We start from the raw sequence: 20,825 nt of genomic DNA on the forward strand, positions 1-20,825 counted from the left end.
CAAAAATCGCAAATTTAGCAAGAATAACAAAGTTAGCAAAGGAAAAGAAAGGCAAAGCAACAAAGATTACGAAGGCCCTCGCCAAGCCGTGAATTTAGCAAATTTAGCAGAAATAACAAGGTTTTTGCCTCCAACGGCAAAAAGCTTGTTCACAAAAATCGCAAATTTAGCAAGTATAACAAAGTTAGCGAAGGAGAAGACAGACAGAGTAACAAAAGCAAACAAGGCCCTCTTCAAGCCGTGAATTTAGCAAATTTAGCAGAAGTAACAAGGTTTTTGCCTGCAACGGCAAAAAGCTTGTTCCCAAAAATCGCAAATTTAGCAAGAATGACAAAGTTAGCAAAGGAGAAGACAGACAAAGTAACAAAAATTACGAAGACCTTCGTCAAGCCGTGAATTCAGCAAATTTAGCAAAAGTAACATGTATTTTGCTTGCAATGGCAAAAACAAGACACATACTTAGGTCCTGTATAAGTGACCTGAAGCCAAGATATAGTACAAAGGATGACTACTGATTGCACACACAATAACCGACAGAATACCCGATTTTCTTAGCCTCTTCCTCAGTTATTTTATTATCTCTCTTACTTATTATTTCTTTTTCATAGTTTAATATGTTTATTCTCTCTCTTTCCAGCTTTTTTCTCCTCGTGAACATCTATGTTTTTGTTCTTTTCTTTGTCTGTTTGTCTAAAACAAAACCCGCCATGAATACTTATAGCAACAGCTACCTGTGGTAACCCTTTAATTTAACCCCTAATATCAAAGAACATATTCTCCTGTCTTGTCCCCACACTTGTCTTATAAAAGTACTTTGGAGAATTTACTAAAATATCAAAAAATTCACCTCGGGTAATCATATCCCTAATTCTCATGACCTCAGGGGTTGAATAAGCATTTGATATTACAAGGTGAAGTTGATGCTGATCACTGTTAGGGCTTAAAAGCCTCAATAGTGATCACCATCAAATTTCTCCTTATTATATCAGTGGATTACAATGCATGCAGCTCATTAAACAAATGATCACCAAAGATGAATTGTCCTGATACTTAAACATGTTCTCTCAATTATTAGTCCTCAATGAAATGTATGGAGACCAGCCTTGAAGGGAATTTGTACAATGATACTGGGGCTTTGTTGTCGTTATACGTCTGCTACCACTGGCTGGAATGCTGGTCCTCTGCCATTTCTCCCAGTGCTTTGTTTATCAGTTTTTTAGGGCGCTTATGTCTACACTTTCAAAAGAATATGATGGCATATTGTTCCACAAGGGCATCCCGGCCAACAGCATGGTGAATCGTGAGCTTCTAGAAACTTGTTTTTAGCTAACTAGGAGACTGGTCCAGCCGCTGTATGAAATCCAGGATGTACATTTGAAGGCGGATGTCATTAGGGTTATTTGTTATGGAAAACAATGGCACACCAGCTCGCTGTATGAAGATAAAAAATGAACAAGATGTAGTTAAAAGGGAAGTGTCAAGGTGTTTTTGATCTGTTTTGTCAAAAATGGTGAAATAAGTCAGACCTTTGCTTAGCTACAAAATAATTATTCTAGAACCACTAGAGCATTAGAGGAAAGAATTCAAATCAATTCTTGAAAGGAACGACTTTGTGATCTGTTCTAGCGCATTTTGGAAACAAAAATGCAAGAACTTGAAAAACGTTAGCCTAACATTTTTCAAGTTTCAATCCATTCCGACCTACTCTTGACTCTGGCTAGAGGCACTAATCGACAATTTTATTGCACCGGGGTGATAATTTATAACAAAACTAGACAAGAAAGGCAGTAAACATGGAGTTTCAGGGATCGTAACTAAAGCATCAATCAGGGAATACTGTCTTCATGAAGCATCAAATTCTCACATCTGACATTAACTCAGGTAAATGTATAGTTACTGTAGTTATTGGGGGGGAGTAACAGTTTTAATCTCTAACTTACTTCGAGAGTTGCCTGTTGATCACAAACCAACTGGTCCAGTTCCAAAACTAGCTTCTGATCCACTTGAGCAATTTCTGCTTCTAACTTCTCTTCCAAAGCCTAAATGAAACAAGATGTCCTTAATCGGCATTACACGGAATGCTTAATGTAGCCCCATTTATTCCCCATGATATGTTTCGCAGATATTTAAAAACTATCCTCCCTTCTAATAAGAATAAATTTAGAGATACAGTTTTTTCGCTTATTTTTATAGTCAACTGTATCCTCCCTTTGCAATTGAATTAATTGAATGGTTTTATTCAGAGAGACTGCGTGATTTTATCGTTGTGAACTGCCGCTGAACTGGTCTAGCTTCCTTGGCTTTGAATTTTTCGATCTGTTGGTAAAAGCGTGGTTTCTTCGCTGTGAACTCTCCCAATTTCCACCGTTTCAACTTTCGAGTACTACCTAGAACTGTTATTATTTCGATTTACCGCTCGAAAAACGTTTGTTTTCTTTCTGAAAACGGCAGATCCGGAGTCGTAAATTCAGACATGTGGCCGCCATTGAACGAAAACAACTTTTCCAAATGATGATTTCCTTTGATGTCACACAAGTAGAGATGAGTGGGTCCCTCCTTCGTGATATACACGCGGATAATGTAGTTTGATTGGGCTGCTTTTGTTTAAGACAATCAAAACAATAGATCCCTTCTGGGAGAGGGAAGAATTTAATCTAGTTTTAATGAATAAATCAAATGATGATTTGACGTCACACAGGAAGTGATGAGTGGGTCCCCTCTCTCGTGATATGTGCCTGAAAAATAGATTTTGATTGGGCCGCTTCTGTTGAAGACAATCAGAACAATATATCCTTACTAGGGGAGGACAGAGTTTAATGCATAAATTAATGTGCACATTTGTGACTACGATGAAGAAAAAAAAGATACCCGACCGAAACCTAGACACGTCATGCCCTGCGGGCATTCCGTGTAAAAATGTTAGAGCTTGAGAAAGGCATAGTTGGAATTAAAAATGAGTTGTGTGGTAATCAAGTGGTTGCCTGATGAGCTAAAGCCCTGTTTTAAGTCTTGGCAATAAATAAATAAATTATGTGCAGTTCCAGAAAAAAATCCATACCCAACCCCTTGGAAGGTCATTGGAAATTTCTAGGGGGAGGGGGGTCTTAAAAGTAAAAATTTAACAAGCAAAGTATGAAGCTAAACTGGAATTTCCTTGGGGAGTGGGGGTGCAAAACAAAACAAACCTTCTGAGGGGGGAGTTAGGGTCATTTTCCGGAGCTGCACAATATACTTAATTATCCTCTCATCAAAAGGGGCTTTTCAGGGATAATAAAACTAACAGGAAGAAAGAAATATTTCAAATACAGATACTTGATTTCTGAATTGTGCTATTTACTTACCCTAGATAAAAAACTTGAAACTTATTGGTAGCAGCAAAATAATATTATGGGCAACTTGGCAAAATACTTACCTGGGCACCTTCATTGCATCCTGGGAGGAGTTTTGCTTTTCTTGGAGTTGTGTTATGTACAATAATTTATATGAAACTGGAGCTGTCACTGCTCGCATGCAAGAACCACTTAGATTGCTGGACATATCTTCATTTAGCTTGAGTACAGTTATCTCCTACATGCATTTCCTTGGCTTCATGTTTGAAGCAAAAGAAATAAGAGATGTCTCACACAGGCTACAATTTCATGGACGTTTAATTTTAAATGTAGTTACCAGCCTCTCTAAATGGTGTTTTATCAAAGAATCAAACAGTTCTTTGTGGAATTTTTTTTCAAAAGCTGAAGTGTTGGTGTGATCAAGAAAACTCTTGTCTGCAAATACTCCTTGGAATTAATTAAAAAGCTGTGTTTGACTACAGCAATATACTAACTGTTACCTTCTTTTCCTGAGCATTTGAAGCCTCGACAAGAGGACGATTATGTGGCCTTTGTTCACAGCTTTGAAGGGCGTCTTTTTGTTTCTTGGACATTTCCATTCTCTGAGCTGAAATGAAAGTTATATTGACCTAGCTATGAGCAGATTTCAGAGAGCGGCCAGCAAGGCTCAGGCCATACACGTAACTGGAGTTCAAATGGAGACTAGGGATGAGTTTTGAACTTTTCATTTAATCATAAATAAATATTTATTGGAGTCCATCACAAGAAAGATTACCTTATTAATTAGTCAGTAAAAATTAACAAGTTAGAGGTTCTGTTGTTAGATTGCAACCATGTAGTAGGCTTTCAAAAAACGGAAAAATTAGAGACTTTGTATGGATTTGGGGGATGTCATCTCAGAATTAGAGGCATTTGGCAGGTCACAGCCTGGTTACTATGTAAAGAAACATAACCAAACTTGGTGAACTAACTAATTTTAACAAGGTTTAAACTACAGGCCACATCCCTTCATGAACTTCAGAATGGCCTAAACAGAGTCAACATTACAAACCTCAATTGATTCAAATAAAAAGATGAGGTTCTATCCATTGAAGTGAAAGCTACTGAGCAGTCTTTTACTTTCAATTGGCACTGTTTAGACATCATTAAACAGTACACTGAGCCTTAAAACCCTCCTTGAAATAATTTTTGAAAACATAACTAGGGGGAGTTTGAACAAATACACTGTATTAAGGGCCTGGGCTTACAACTAAGAAGGTAGCCACATTCCATGGTGATTTTTAAAGTAACTACATGTAACATTTCAGTAAAACTGAAGAAAGGTTCTCTGCATATCTGTCAGCTGACTGTCAGTGAAGTGTTGGCCAACAACCTACGGACATATTACCAACAGTGAGCTGACACTCACCTGTTATTCTCATCTAAGAGATAACTGGCAAGGCTAAATGAACTTTAGACAATAGTATATATCTAACAGTATGATACTGTTCTCTGTAAATAGCAAGGGAATAACTTTTGTTCATGGAAAAGCCTAGTGGCAAACCTTGCATCAGTCCTTTAAGGACAGTGCCTACTTTTGTTACTGCGCATACGTTCTGCACGTCTCAAGATACTTGGGTTTCCTATGGTGGTCCTACTAACACAGGGATATTTTGTGTGGTTTAAAACTATGCAGAGAAAGCAGAACTAAGCAAGTGCTATTGGTGTCCAAAAAAAATTGGGGGTAACCACGCATTTTTCAGAGATAATTAAGCAACAATAATTAAAAAAACCAGTAAAATATGAAGCAATCTATGACACTTTTTTCCATATTGAAGCTTTATTATCTCCGAAAAATGCACGGTTACCCCCACTTTTTGGATTCCAATAGCCCTTCCTAAGATCTGCTTTTCCCACATAGTCATAAACTGCGCAAAAATACTTCTTTGTTATTAGGTACCGTTCTTAACCTCATGATGTCCATTGCCCTAAATCAACCTTTCCCTGTGCCACTACACAACAGGAAATGCTTCAAAATAATCATAACCACAACATTCTTGTAAGGTGACAGAAGAAAGGTATGGCTTTCAAATTTGATTCTTTGCTTGGTCAGGATACATGAGCCATGTGACAGTTAACACCTAAAGCTGATCATGACACAAGTATCATTAAAAATCATGGTCAATCTGTTTTCTTAGAAAATAGTGATAAGTATTGTTTACCTTTTTGGGAGTTGACTATTTTCATTCTTTTGTTGAGCAAATTCCTCTCTGAAAGTTGCTGTATGTCTTCAAGTCCTTTTACGATCTCAAAGACTGTACCATCAAGAAGACAGGTAGCGATTCCTGACAGGATATCATAAGTAAACTTCTTTTTGTATGTTCTGAAATTTAAGGCATAACATAATACTTCCTTGATACATGTAAATAATTTATTCATAGTCAACATTTGTGTTTAACCAAGCCATGTAAAGAGCACAAATGTGTGCTATTTAGTGAAGTTATTTTACCATGTACATGTTAACCGGGATTTTACTATCACAAATTATTGTAAAAGCAAAATTTACAGTTCCTCAAAAAATATCCATATGATATCCTTTTTTGGTATTTTGTGACTTGCCTTAGCACTGAACAAATTCCCCACTCTTTAGATCTTCCCACTACAGAAGGGGGAAATGAGAGGGAGGGGTGGGGGGGAGGTGTTCAAGGATAGTGCATCGTGATGCAGAGGTATTTTTGCACAGTTCAGGGCTATGAAGGTAAAACAGATCTTAGCAAGGGATATTGAAATCCAAAAAGAAACTTGGGGGTATTAACCACACATTTTTCAGAGGTAATTAAGCAACAACACTAATTCTGAAAAGCTTTAACATACATAACAGTGTATGGAATTTGTTTACAAATAGAAGCTTAATTATATCTGAAAAATGCATTGTTTCCTCCAATTTACTTTTTGGATTATAATAGCCCTCGCTAAGATCTTGAGTTCTTGCCTGCAAAGTCATAAACCACACAAAATTACCTTTGAATATTTATTGTAGGTACCGTTCTTACTAGAAGCCTGAGTTTGGCTCAGACTGTAATTGAAGGGGTGCCTGGAAAAAAGCCCTTCTTGCTAAACAAAAAGAGAATTTGATCTTACATCAAAAGTCACTTAGGGCCTTATTCCATGCACCCCTTCAATTATCATCCCAAGAAGACTCGAGAACCTTTGACCAATACATAAAAATAGCTTAAGAATCGTCTCTCATTTATTTATTCTTTAATCCGCATTTCAAACATATGAATTTCATAGCTTCACTCTTTTAAATTGGGGTTAATATAAAGTTCTTTTAACCGCAAATTTCTTTTTGGATTTTCTAAATAAATACATTTTAAAAATTTGTTTACATTTTAATTCGATTGCGTCGTGTAAACTATTTTGTCTTAAGTTTTCTCTGCTTATAGGAAATACCAAGGAAAAACTCCTACCCGGGCAAATCTCGAACCATGGCTTGAAGTTGCGTCAAATAACTCGTCAACCTTTTCTGTTCAGCTTCAATTCGCTTCTGTTCCTTGCGATACTCTTCTTCTTTGCGGAGCATTTCATCGCGCACTGTGGCTAATAAGTTAGAATCTAAGTTGGGCTGATAGTTCCACTTTGGCTGCCTCTGTCTGCCGCCACCGCTGTAAAAATACGACATTTTTGAAAGAGAGAATGAGAAATGGAAGTGAATTTGTGATGGTCGATGGAAGAAAACAAGCATGCACACTGAGGGGCGGAGGAGACTGGGGAGAGCTTTCCCGCAAGTCCTTGCACGCCAGCCAAAGATCATGGCCACCATGTTCAAGAAGCACTCCAGACGAAATTTTCGCAAAAAAATCGTTGAAGAAGACGATGAAAATGGCAATGATGACCAATTAGAGAACGTTCCTGTAGTTCCAAAAAGCATAGTCGACAATGCAAAACCAACAGAGCAAGGAAAGTCCAAGATCAAGAGCGGTACAGTCGCTTCTAATCCTCTGCTGAGCTTTGACGATGAAATTTCGTCCAAGAAGGGAAAGTCAAAGAGCAAGGTAGTTTCTTCTTCGAATTCCCTGCTGAGCTTTGATGACGAAGTTTCAGACGAAAGTGAAGTTTTTAAGATAAAAAAGTCGAAGGAAAGTCGTCGTCTGGCCAAGAGACTTGAACAGGAACGCAAAAAGAAGGATAAGAACGACGAGAAAAGAACTGGCGGAGATGGAAACTTTGATCAGAGGGAAGATGACACCGACGAGAAACTTGCTGCTCTGCGAGCAGAACTGAGTCAGATGGCGGGTGATGAGGATGAGGTGTTGGAAAATGATGATGTAGATTCTGTAGGATCGGGATCTGTCCCACATGTACAAGAACCTCTGATAAATTCAAATACCAGAACAACTACTGCTGATATCAGTATACCAGATGCTGCTACAATTCATGCTGCACGCAAAAGGCGTGAAATGGCCAGACAGACAGAGCAAGACTTTATTCCACTAGATGATACAAAAAGGTACGAAGGGCAGTTTGCTTCCACAGGACGGCTGGTGAGAGAGGATGAAAATGATATCAGTGATTCTGAGGGCGAAGAAGGTGCAATAACATTTTCTGTGGCAAGAAAGCGTGGCTTTCCAGCCTTGGACCGGCGAAAAGAAGTGGAAGCTGCTCTTGCAAACCAAGAACTGGATGAAAAGTCAGATAATGAAGAAGCCGAGGATGAGGAATTGAAACTTTGGGAAGATGAACAAATTCGCAAAGGAGTAAAGGGAGTTTCTGTTCCACTCGTACAACAACAAGAACATCCGCAAACTACCGAGGCTACAAATTCACTATATCAACAACCATATACTGAAGACAAGGCCTCTGTTTATCAACTCCCCCAGGAGCAGTCATATTCATATACAACAGGATATTCAGTGTTGCACATAAATGGAAATCAAACTTATGGACCTGCAGTTGCTCCCAATTCACTACAAACTCGTCATGCAGTAACTGTCGACATGATTTGCGGCAGGATGAAGCAACAGTTGTCTACTGTGCAAGAAGTACACCGTGGGCATCAGATGGAAAAAGACAAAGTATCTTCTCAGTTAGAAACTGCGCAAGGGAGCACGAAAAAGCTAGAGCGCCAAGGAAGAAATGCTGAGCAGAGATTTGCTTTTTTCCAAGAGATGAGGGGGTATGTCAGGGACTTGATTGAATGCCTTAATAACAAGGTGGGTGATACAAGCATGAACCGAGGGGTGCAAGGAGTGCTGTTAAATTATGATAGGAAAAGTTTTTTGTCTTCATTTTTGAGTTTTATACATGCATTGTACTCATTTCAAAGGTAGGGCTTTGGAAGAGTTTTAGGATTTCAATTTTCATTTACATGTAGAAACTGGTGTATTTCCCATTAGAAAGTGTTTGATTCACTGTTTGAATACTGCTGTTCTTCAACTGACAGCATTAGGGAGTTCTTCTAAAATTGTAAGTAAAATCTCATCTTCTTTCCTCTCTATAGGTTACAGAAATTGATGAGCTTGAGAGATCAATGCATGCATTGTTGAAGAATCGAGCCAGCATTGTGGTGCAACGGAGACAGATGGATGTCAATGATCAGGCGCAAGACTTCCTAAATGCGCAAAGTGGTTAGTGCATTCCAACGTATATGAAGCAGGCACCCTTAGGGAATGGTTTAGTGACCCCTTTGTTCAAGCTGATTGTTTATGTTTGTGACCTACAATGCGGGCTAAAAGTGCTGGGACAGTAAACGCGACAGCAGCAAACTTCGCAGTAATTCCCCCCTCCCCCCCAAACAATGTTGAACTGGGTGGGTTGAACAGACGTTACACAAGCAAAATAAGTGTCGATGTTCGCTAAGATCTTTTCAACATTGATTGGGGGAAGGGGGGGAGGTGGAGCTGTAGGTAAAGGGTCATAATAATGACGGGGAGAGTAAAACACGCAAATTTGAAAGGAATCCAGCAACTGTCCCAAGGACATCTGTCCTCCATTGTATGTTTTCTTGTTCTTCAGTTACAATTTGCTTTTAAAAAAGACCCTCATGACCTTGAGAGCTTAGCCCTTTAAGCCCCAGTGGTGAGGGCCAACATGCAATTTCTCCCTACAATGTCGCTGCTTGATTAAACATTAAGTCAGGAGAATAAAGAGCATAATCACCAAAGATGAAATCCCTTGATTTTTAGACAAAATCTCCCAACTAGTAGCATAAGAAATATATGAAGCAAGTGAGGAGAATATACATTTTGATACTAGGGCTAAAAGGGTTAGTAAATGTATTATGTAGATTTCAGCCATATGATAATGTTATTTAGGAAGCTTTGTCTTTTCAAAGACTCCAGCAATCTCTTACCCAGAGTCCTCAGGCTTTTTGGTCAAGGGGTGGGTGCCAGGACAGACTCTGGGGACATCGAAAAAATTCAAATTTTTTGATTGGCTATTTGTAACGGTTTCCATTGTTTTACCGCAGAAATCCTGTGGTAATAAAATTCGATGTCCTCAGAGTCTCTCCTGGCGACTAACAGCTGGCCAAAGAGCCTGAGGACTCTGGGTACGAGATTGAGACTCCAGGAGCTAGTAAGCACTAGATAACTTGAGGGCCAGTCATGCAAGTGAATTTACATATCCAGTACTGAATGTGTATGCTGGAGCAAAACATGTCCACAAATATGTAAAGAATCAGCCAAATGTGTGAGGACTGTTTGATGATTTGGATGGTTGTTTATACATCTTCAGGTAAAGTTTACTTACTGGTACCTAAAAAGTGGTATGACGAGAAATATTTGAAGTATTAAAATTACTCAAGGTTATTGGTAAGGTTGGCAATCATTCCCCTGTGCTAAAATCTGCTCTTCCCTGCGTAGTTGTAAACTGTGCAAAAATAGCTTAGTACGCACTGTCCTTAAGAAACTTGAATTTCTTAGACTGTCTCGAGATGCGCAAAAACAAAAAGAGGTACTGTCCTCCATAACAGTCCTGAAAGTCTGCCTACTTTTCAACTCCCACCAGGAAAGCAAGGCCAGAATTCAGCAAAAACATCGGACCAGGCTAAGCTGAGACGTGCTGCTGAACGAGAAGGAAGAAGAGCAAGACGGAGGAAACACCGAGAGAAGGAGAAGAAAACTTCACAGCCCGACACTCACCATGAAGGACAGTCAACGGATGATGAAGAAACTGAAACAGATGCCGTCAAATTCAGGGCTGAAACAAGTAAATTTTGTTGTATTTTCACAGTGAAATCCAGGGCATTTTGAAAATGGGTTCAAAGCAGTTTTTATTGATCCAGTCTGGGAATCTGTTTGCAAGGCCTTTTCAAAGTGAACTTCCTAAAGAAGTGTAGTTCACTTCATGTGTGTCCTATGGGTTTTTTGCTGAAGATGGATGAACTTTCACCCGAAACATGTTGACTTTAAAAAGGTTGTACGTAACTTGCATAAAAATTATATCATGCCTGCTGGCTCTAAGAAAATTTTCAAAGTTTGTAGGAAAAGGTTTTGTTAGTTCTGTGGATAAAAAACCTACAAAACTGTTTGTGTGCTTTCTAGTGCAGCTACATTCTGCATCTTTTAACAGAATTTTTTTTCTAAATTCACTTTTTTGTTTTCAAGAATTTAGAAATTCAGTAATTTGTTTGACAGAAGGTTCCTGTTTTCCCCATAAACACTGTATTCTTTGATGTTTGGCCTATTTTCAGAACTTTAGATGGATTTTGCATCATAAAAGGCCCTTGATGAATCTCAAAATTTGCTATTAGTTTTCTTGCCAGTTTTGTGTTTGTTGTCCACCTTGACTAATTTAGGGAGTGCCTGGAAAAAAGCCCTAAGTGACTTCTGATAAATTGCTAGATTCTCCTTCCAAATTCCCTTGTAATTTGCTTGTGAGACAAAAGCAGATTTTGACCTCACATCAAAGTCACTTAGGGCCTTATTCCACACACCCCTTCAATTAGCCTCATTTGATGAAACTTTTTACCTTAAAATATAAATTTTTGAGCTGACAAATCCAATCAATACATTGCACTGCAATCCTTGGAGACACTTCAGTCAGTGGAATGTCTTAGCTGTTGAGACTGTTTGCATTATGTTGCCATGGATGTTGTTCTCTTAATCTGTGAAATGGTCGAGAACCAAGAATCACTGTGACGTTTCCCTCTTTGTTTTCCCTCAGAGAGAATTTTGTCAGAGGAAAAAGCTATATTTGAAGACGTCGTGGAGGACTTCAGTTCTATCGACTCGATAAAGTCAAGATTTGAAGAATGGAAGAACAAACATGAAGACTGTTACAGGAATGCATACATTTCGCTCTGTCTTCCTAAACTGTTTGCTCCATTTATTAGACTGCAACTTTTGGACTGGAACCCATTTGAGGTACAATTGATACCTTTCTTATGAACATTGTGAGCAAAAGGAAGTGGAAACTGATCTTGGCAACATCATGGTGTGTGTTGGTGGCGATCACCATGCTGCCGTGCACGTAGTTTCACTAAAGAAGGTTCTTACTGTACCTGCATTTGATTAACCCTTTTTGTCTTGAAATCAACCTGGAAGTCTTTATTGTTTAAATCTCACTTCTTCATCCATGGCTGAAGGCTGAAAATGTGACCATTTTAATGAAAGTTACTGAGCAGTAATCTTTATCAGAAATGGTTTTTTTTTTTATCTATTACAAGGTGAAGATTAAAATTCGAGCATGTGCCCATTCAAATGAAAGCTATTGTGCAGTTCTTCCCCACAATATTCTTTTAATGTCTTGTACAGGGTAGTTTTGAGGCTGGATGAAATCCTAAAGTGCGACCATTGAAACAAACGTTATTGACAAGTGCTTTCTTACGGTTCTGTCCGTACAAAGCAATTCTAACTTATTGGTTTGCGACCATTCAAATTGAAGCTGCTGAGCAGCACTATCCAGAAGAAAAGTTCCAATCTCTTGTGAAATTCGTAAGATATGACAATGGATTAAATAAAAATTTGGCATGTTCATAGTTTTAAAGTTGAATTTGGTGTAACCTGGATGAAATCGTTCAGACCTTTCCCCACAAACCAATGCATTTTTAGTTTGTGTTTTGATCCTCTATGTAGCTCACTGCAGGATTTTTTTTCCGTTTTCAGGCCAAGTGTATGGAGATTGAAGAATTCCGCTGGTACAAGAGCCTTGTGTTGTTTGGCTGTGGGGATGATCCTTATGATATTGATGCTGAAGACCCTGATGTGAAACTCATTCCAGCTGTGCTGGAGAAATCACTTATTCCAAAGCTAACAGGTACAACATCAACTCCTGTCAAGGGGGTGGGGGATAAGAGAGCACAGTGGATAAGCTGCCTCTGGTTAGGTCAAATACTGTTGGTTGCATCTAAGCTTGTACACGGAAGGTTAAAACATGTTTGAGTTGGGTGCAAACATGACATGTTTTGGCGCCAAACATTTGAAGTCTGGAGTAGGTGGCTGTTGTTGACTTGATTTGTTTTTGCTCAACAAAATATTCTTTGGAAGCATTTTTAGATGACTTTAAGAATACTTTCTTAAGGCAAGTGTGCTGTTTCTGAGCGAGAAATATGCCTGCAAGTTCAAGAGAAAAATGAAATGGGCTTATGAGTGGAACATGCTGATCTGGCGCGACAGTTTGCTTAATGACTGTCAAACTTCAAATGTTTGGCGACAAAACACGTCATGTCTGGCACCCTATTTGAACATGTTTTTTTTGTCTCGTGTCCAGGCTTAGATGCAACGGACAGTAAATGGTACTGCAACACTGTACGTTCTAACCAATGCAAATTATTTAGTGGCTCAGCTGAGATTTAAACGTGTGACCTGTGGGTCTCTAGTCCATTGGATCTCACATGTGGTCAGGAAATTTAAAGGGGAAGTGTCACCTATTTTTAATGTCACTTTGAACAGGCAAAAAAACATTAATTTTGTAACAATGGAAACTTTAAAATAATGGTTCAGTTTTGTTAACGATAACCCTACTAGTGCACAGATACTAGTATCAATCATCTGTGGCTGGTAACATTTTTTTGAGGGGGAGGGGGGGGGGGAGAGAGTTGGTTGATGATGGGGACAACAACAAAACAACAACACTTTATTCAAACAGAGAGTTACAAGTTTGTTATAATTATATACCTACCCACAAATAGCTGAAGCTAGTTGAGGCGGGTAGGTATGACTATATTAAACTAAATACAAATAAATTTGGTGTTTACAAATTGACAGTAGCAACTAAAATAAAAATTAATTAAGTAGTAAACAAATAAGTGAATATACAAGACCAAAAGGATTCGCAAGCTGATAGAAATTACAGGATTGTTACAAATTTACAAGCTTTTCATTATTTCAAGAATTGAAGAAGGTGTAAGGTAAGCATTTTCTTTTTTTTAATTGTTGATTAGTATTTCATGTATTTGTTTTTTGAATGACTTTCTCCTGTCAGACTTTCTAATATTATCCGGTAAAGAATTCCATAGCCGTGCGCCAAATCGAGAAAATGAATTCTTTAGTTGATCAAGACGTGAAGACATGATATAAACTTTGTCGGCGGTTGCTGACCTGGTGTTGTAGGATTGTAGGGAGAGGAAGGGGTTGCCACAATAGCAAAAAATCTCCAGATGTCAAATCTCCTGAAGTTGACATCTCTGAATTTTCAGCCACTTGAATCTCGTTGTAATAAAATGGTGTTTATTCTGTTTGATTTTTTTTAACATAGGCCTTTTTGAACATGTGTGGGATCCTTTGTCACAGAAACAAACAACACTGGCCATTAAATTAATAAGAGGAATGGCTGAAGTTTATCCTAACTTTCATGCTCAAGACAAAACAACTCAGGTAACTTTTGTCAAGCCAAATAATATTGAGTTAAATGAATATGAATATATGAAACATATAGTTTGAACTGCCTGCAGATGAAAGATTAAATAGAAGAAAGATCCTTGCAGTTAGTTCAAAATAATGTTTCATATATTCATATTCATTTATTCATCCTTCACGGGTATATTTCAAACTCACAATATGACCAGCTCCCAGTTGGCTTGATAGCTCAGTTGGTAGAGCACTGCACCTGCATCGCAGAGGTGATGGGTTGGAATTCCATTCAAGCCCAAATTTTTTTCAGGCTTTCTTCTCGCAACTGCTTAAGTTGCGTACTAACTGCGAGGATCTTTCTTCTAATTATTTTTTAACTGAATTGATTTACAACATACCGCCCACCAGAATGTACATAAGGTGAAAACTGAGGCCATTTAACAATAATTTTTATTCCACAAGTGTGCATTGGATATTGGCTCATATACCATGGCCGCCAAGCCAATCAAATCCCTAGAATTGCATTATACAATGATCCAGTTTTTAATAAAAAAAAAAAAGGATATACTCAAAGCTCCCATAGAAAAATAAATTGGAAAAAATTCTGAGGTGAGTCCTCGGGGAAATTAATATTTAAGTGTAAAACTTTAAAAGCTCTTATTGTCCATTTAAAACTTTCAATTTCAAACTTTCAGTGAAGGTGTCAGTAACTTCTCTGACATCACATTCTTTGGCTGAAACAAAGCTGGATTTCTGCAGTAACTGACCTTGGAAAAAACCCTTTTGCCATCAAGGCCCCTCCCAGAATCTGTCATTAAAGGCAATATGATTTTGTTTGCTCAAAATTTAATCTCTCCCTGCAGTCACTGTTTGCGGCAATAACAACTCGCATGAGAAGATGCGTAAGCGATGATGTCTATGTTCCTCTCTATCCTAAAAGGTAACATTTTTCTTTTGTGCTTGCTGTGAAACCTATTTTCGTAATTATTGGTTGCATTGAAGTCGTTTTTGACAATTAATCAAATTTTACAAGCCTTGAAGCTTGGGTGTAGTGATAATAACTTTAGAAATGTAAAATATTAGAACCGTTAACTGGTTTTATTGTCAACATGTCTTGTACAAGTGATCTAATAGCCAACAAAACTTAAACTCAAAAACTTAAACAAAACTGGCCAACCAGATTGCAGGGCGAGAAAACAATGAATTTCAACCAAAGCCGATTGAACCAATCACGAGAAGACGGAAAACAACAGTAAAAACCCAAAATTTTGGAATTATTCACTGTTCGTATCCCACTGTGATCTGATTGGCCAGTTTTAAGTGACCCTGGTAATAGTAGTCGCGCTGTAAAATACTACAATAAAATTATTTTAAATTTCACCACACTGGAATGGCCAGTAGAAAAGTTCTCAGTCGGGAAGTAATGGGTATTTTCTTTGAGAATTTTTCAACATAACCAATCTTAATTAATACATACATACGTACAAACTTTATTGATGCTCCCTAAGTGGGTTTTTCAGCTCAATACAATTACAATTACATTGTTGTTGTCCGTTTTGAATTTTGGCAGTTTATTGGACAATAAATCATCTGGAGCTTTGGCCTTCTTCCAAAGACAAGTTTGGAGTTGTGTAAAGGTACACGGATTTTCTTCTTAGTTTGTCTCTGAATCAATGACTGCTATTATTTTTACGTCTAAATGAATTGTAGAGTTTAAGTAATTTAATACAGTGGAACCTTTAGTTAGGGACACCTCTGTTAAGGGGACACCTTCATTTAGAGGACGCAAACCTTTGTCCCGGAAAAACGTTCATATAATATTTCTATCAGTGACCTCTGTTGAAAGGACACCTCTATTAAGGGGATCGGGAAAAAAGTTGAGTTGGTTACTGCTACGGGGGACAGTTTTTGAATGTCCAAAATGCTATTCAAACCTCCATTAAGGGTTCGGACAAATAGGCAGCGATTTCCTGGTACATGACCGACCACCAAAGAGGATTGATAAGATTATGCTACTCTAATCAAGGCCAAATTTACTGCTGGAATCAAAACTCATGCATTTTTTTTATGGTGGCTTAAATCCTAGTCAAGAAAACAGGCTGCTTGTTTTATTTAGCAGATTAGAGCGGTTTTCAATTTAGTGTTGTTAAACCAAACCCAAAGTAATTTTTCTGGCCAATTGCAACAGAGGTAAACAACACAACGAGCCAATCGGAATTCAAAGCAAATGTAACTGGCGCCAAGCGCGGGAAAACGCATGCGGCGAAAACACAATTGGTTTTGGTTTTGCTTCTCATTGGCTGAGAAAGTGGCGCGAGTTTTGTTAACCAATCACAGAGCATAGTAATGGAAAACCAAAGCAAACGCGAAATTACTTTCGACACTCAATTGAAAACCGCTCTAATTACTAACCAAATTGGCTCAACCAATAATTATTAGTGACAGAGAGTTGTAAATGAGGCCGACTTGTTAGATCCCCAACAGTCCTATTAGGCTTTAACTGGACCTAAAAAAGTCCAACAACCTAGAGCGCAACCCTCAAAAGTAATCTGCCTCTGCGTAAAATTGCTCCCCACCAAAATCATTCCACCTGGTCAGAGAAAGTCCACAGGGAAATTTCTAACCCAATAATTTCCCAATATCAAATTTAAACCCCAAACCCTAGTCTTTACACCTCCTTGTTAACGAATTTTCAACAAATGAACTAGTAAGCAGCACTTTCAGCGAAGAAATCTTTGTTGACTGAAGTTTTATTCTCTGACCAGTTTCATCTGATAACTACAGCATTCATCAGGGAGTTTGAACAAGATTATGTCGGGAAAGTATTTTATGCATAACTGTTAAAGTGAAAATCACGTTCCTGTAAGGGTGTGAACAACGAAACACCCACAAGAATTACATGTAAAGGCCGATTTAAACGGTACAACTTTCGCCTACGACTGTCGCATGCGATTTCTGGAGTGCGCGCTGCTCGCACCATGCAAAAAATCGCACACAACTCTCGTCGCTCAACATTGCCTATACCTACGATTGTCGTAGGATTTTAAAACATGGTTTTAAAATCCTAACGACATTTTTTGTGACGTACACGACAGCCGTAAGCGAGTTGCAGGTTTGATTTACACGAAACAATTCGTGTCGTAGGCCTGTCGTAATCTTTTCGCATGCGACAAAGTCGTACCGTGTAAATCGCCCTTAAGATGTAACTAGAATCCTGTGTAAGAAGTGAAATGTAACATGACCATCTCCTTTACCGCACAGCTCATGGGTAACATTCTCAGATGGGAGGGACTCATTTCATCAGCCAGACTGCAGGAGATGGCAGTTGATGGACTACTGAACAGATATCTGCTGTTAGCTCTTCAGCACTCACATCTTTATTTTGACAGCCTGGAAAAGGCGAAGGCCGTGAGTATATATCTCTTACTAACTTCGTTTTCTCGGTCCGTACTGTAAGTTACGGACCGAGTTTTTTTCCTGTTAATTTATGGCGTGCGGGCCATAAATCAAGGGGAAAAATCGAGGATCCTTAACTTACAGCACAGACCGAGAAAACGAGGTAAGAAAGATATTTATTATATCTCTGAAGTTAATCGGGCACGCGGGAAAGGAAACTTTCAAATTCAGCAGGCCGTACAGTAAAATACAGCCCGCTAAATTGACCAATCACACCGCGCGTTTCCATATTCCAAACTGACCTTGGACAACTTATGAGGTTTACACAGTGTCGTATTCCTCAACCAACCAACCAGCCAACCAACCGACCAAGTATTTAACTTTCAAGCAGATGCCAAATCGGAGGGAATTAGCATCATCTTTTATTCTAGTTCCACGGTTCCTTGATATCTTTCCGTTGTGTACTGTAGTAGAGTTGTCTTGATTTTTCAAGGATCTTGTGGGTCCGCCTTTCTTCGGAAAGAGAGGATCAAGACCGGACCCACTAAACAGTTTGAAATGGATGCTGTCTCTCTGTAAGGAAGTTCTGGGATGGAGACGTCCAAAAAGGTTTCACACGGGCTATCAGTGTGATTTCACATCCACAGGACATTTGCTATACCAAAGAACACTTTCTTAAATGAAGAACTCTTTGTTTCTGTGGCAGATCGTGGCCGCCTTTCCCAAACAGTGGTTTAATGACCAACAGCAGACCACTTTGCCTTCGTTAGAAGCCTTGGCACGATACCTTGCCACCTTGGCAGCCAGCATGCAGCGCTCATGTGCGGGGTGTCCAGAAACTGAAAAAAAGAAAGCAAGGTACCGTGAACTTCTGGGTACAGTTGTTCAAAGCCCGATTAAGCTAACGTAAAGGAAAGTAATTTATTTAACGTCAATAACAAGGGGAATGCTTGAGCAATCTCCCGAACCTGAGGCTCATGATAAATTACTTGACAATAATCCAGATCGAAAAATGGAGTTCCATGACAAAAACCTCTTTCTAAACTTGGGTGCGGTCTCCAAGAATTCAACTCCAGGAAATTTCACCTACATTTGGAATAATGGCGACGGCGTTTCAAAAAATGCGAATTCATTTTAATAGTGACGTTTTTAATGCCGTCGTCGTCGTCGCTCCTAAACTGAGCCCCCTAACATCAGAAGCGTCCCATGTGGTGATAAAGAAAGAAACATGTTTAATTTTAAGGGTCGTGCTGAAATCGTGAGAAAGATGCAGTATTCAGCATCTAACGAGCGTAGAACAAAGACTTCAATCAATCAATCAATCAATCAATCAATCAATCAATCAATCAATCAATCAATCAATCAATCAATCAATCAATCAATCAATCAATCAATCAATCAATCAATTATGCAGTCAGTCAGTCAGTTAGTCAGTCAGTCAGTCAGTCAGTCAGTCAGTCAGTCAGTCAGTCAGTATTTGTTTTATAGAGAATAACACCAAATGCTACTCAGTACCAGTAAAAGTGTGTCCTCATAATACAGACTAAAAATCAAAGAAACGGTGTTTTTTTACACTTGTGATTTTCATGCTGTTACTTTTTTTGGCTTTGTCAGGAACGGAATCAAGAAGGTTGTCCAGCTTCTAATACAGCTCAGATCACTTGACAAGGCAAGACTTGTTGCAACAGAGCACAACATGGAGGAACTATTGAAAGATACTTGACAGAAACTTTTCTCATTTCATCCACGTGCAAAACTTTCGAGGCTTTATTGGCTCTTCGGCTGCCACCCGCATTTGGTCGAAAAGCTCGAAAAACCGGTTTCCAAGAATCTGCCTTTAACTGACAATGCATGTTTCGCGCTCTTAGAAAATAGCCGACTTGGAACATTTATACTTTACCTATCTTTGATAGTCCGCGGAGAGGTTGAAATGGCCTTTCCGAAGTTCAAATAGAATGTAGGTCCAAGTTTGTAAAGTGAAAGGACTATGTCAGTCCAAATTGATGTATTTGCGTCTTGTATAAAATTCGTTAAGTGATGAAAACGTGAAAAAATAAACGAAGAAGACAAAGCGGAAGACTTTATAGTAGTGCAGAAATATTATCACAAGAAGCCAAACTCTTTCGGACTTCGTCCTTCATCCGCAACGTTTGGTTTCTTTTAGGCATATTTTGTGGCGCTTTTCATATCTCTTTCTTATCTCTAGGCTTACGCCACGCAGTGTTTCATTCTTTTTTTTTTCTTTGTTCATGTTGTTAAGGAGAAAAAATGTTGGTGTTTGCCCTATTTAATTGAAGTCTTGGTCCCACAAAAATTTTTCAGTTGTCTGAACAGAACAACTTCCAAGCAACAAAACAAACACGACGTTAGAGGTGTCTGACCTGCTCCCAGAAAAGACCCCCTCTGGTTCGACTCTCGTAAGCGAGCACCTCCTGTAAACGACCACTAAATCGTGGTATTTTAGGTGGTCGCTTACGGGAGGTTTGGCTGTAATTTAACATTGGCCCGGTGTTAAAACACCACTTTCCCCGCCCCCGGGGTCAACTAGGCTGTTTAACTGGCCCTGCATAGCGGGACATGAATACGGCCGTTCTTCAGAGCCAAATAAAAGAAAAAATCAGTTAGAATTGTTGGTAAAAATAGACATTGTGACGGAAGTTACGTGAAGCGTGGTATTATAAGATTTTTCATTTAAATTTTTTAATTGTCAGCACATTGTAGATTTTGATTTAGTACCAAATCGGCACAAGTGATTCAGCACATATAACGAGCTCACTACTTCTTCTTCTTCTTCTTCTTCTTCTTCTTCTTCTTCTTCTTCCTCTTCTTCTTCTTCTTCTTCTTCTTCTTTTTCTTCTTCTTCTTCTTCTTCTTCTTCTTCTTCTTCTTCTTCTTCTTCTTCTTCTCCTTCTCCTTGTTCTTCTTCTTCTTCTTCTTCTCCTTCTCCTTCTCCTTCTCCTTCTCCTTCTCCTTCTCCTTCTCCTTCTCCTCCTTCTCCTTCTCCTTCTCCTTGTTCTTCTTCTTCTTCTTCTTCTTCTTCTTCTTGTTCTTGTTCTTCTTCTTCTTCTTCTTCTTCTTCTTCTTCTTCTTCTTCTTCTTCTTCTTCTTCTTCTTCTTCTTCTTCTTCTTCTTCTTCTTCTTCTTCTTCTTCTTCTCCTTCTTCTTCTTCTTCCTCTTCTTCTTCTTCTTCTTCTTCTTCTTCTTCTTCTCGTCCTGTGCATCCAGTCTTCTCGGATGAAGACACAAAACCGTTGCTAACGACCCACTTAGGACGCGGAATAGACATCTTGAGTGATTTTTAGTGCGTGTACCCGTAACTCAAACGTCG

General features: G+C 38.8%; 2 protein-coding genes across 2 annotated transcripts; one reads left to right on the forward strand and one right to left on the reverse strand.

Moving 5' to 3' along the window:
- Positions 1-547: 547 nt before the first annotated feature.
- Positions 548-7,066, reverse strand: LOC146483806 (protein DGCR6-like). The gene is made up of 5 exons (XM_085105954.1): positions 6,779-7,066; positions 5,531-5,691; positions 3,830-3,936; positions 1,941-2,039; positions 548-1,431 (listed from the first exon to the last, which is right to left on the reverse strand). The coding sequence occupies exons 1-5, from the start codon at positions 7,051-7,053 to the stop codon at positions 1,327-1,329; spliced, it is 747 nt and encodes a 248-aa protein (XP_084962080.1). The 5' UTR covers positions 7,054-7,066; the 3' UTR covers positions 548-1,326.
- A 24-nt stretch (positions 7,067-7,090) lies between these two features.
- LOC146483807 (PAX3- and PAX7-binding protein 1-like) lies at positions 7,091-19,568 on the forward strand. Its single transcript, XM_085105944.1, has 11 exons — positions 7,091-8,521; positions 8,809-8,935; positions 10,317-10,517; positions 11,475-11,674; positions 12,416-12,566; positions 14,007-14,125; positions 14,965-15,041; positions 15,672-15,738; positions 17,363-17,509; positions 18,204-18,355; positions 19,112-19,568. The coding sequence occupies exons 1-11, from the start codon at positions 7,121-7,123 to the stop codon at positions 19,218-19,220; spliced, it is 2,751 nt and encodes a 916-aa protein (XP_084962070.1). The 5' UTR covers positions 7,091-7,120; the 3' UTR covers positions 19,221-19,568.
- The last annotated feature ends 1,257 nt before the right edge of the window (positions 19,569-20,825 follow it).

The sequence above is a fragment of the Pavona decussata genome, unplaced genomic scaffold (assembly GCF_977016875.1).
Source record: "Pavona decussata unplaced genomic scaffold, jaPavDecu1.1 SCAFFOLD_38, whole genome shotgun sequence".
NCBI lineage: Eukaryota > Metazoa > Cnidaria > Anthozoa > Scleractinia > Agariciidae > Pavona > Pavona decussata.

Excerpts from the sequence above, each read along its gene's own strand:
- LOC146483806 (XM_085105954.1), bottom strand. The coding sequence starts at position 7,053 with ATGCTTGTTTTCTTCCATCGACCATCACAAATTCACTTCCATTTCTCA. Across the intron at positions 2,040-3,829 it reads CAAATGCTCAGGAAAAGAAG|GCTTTGGAAGAGAAGTTAGA; the intron begins GTAACAGTTAGT and ends TGTTTCATTTAG. Across the intron at positions 1,432-1,940 it reads ATCAACAGGCAACTCTCGAA|CGAGCTGGTGTGCCATTGTT; the intron begins GTAAGTTAGAGA and ends ATCTTCATACAG.
- LOC146483807 (XM_085105944.1), top strand. The coding sequence starts at position 7,121 with ATGGCCACCATGTTCAAGAAGCACTCCAGACGAAATTTTCGCAAAAAA. Across the intron at positions 14,126-14,964 it reads CTCAAGACAAAACAACTCAG|TCACTGTTTGCGGCAATAAC; the intron begins GTAACTTTTGTC and ends CTCTCCCTGCAG. Across the intron at positions 15,042-15,671 it reads GTTCCTCTCTATCCTAAAAG|TTTATTGGACAATAAATCAT; the intron begins GTAACATTTTTC and ends GAATTTTGGCAG.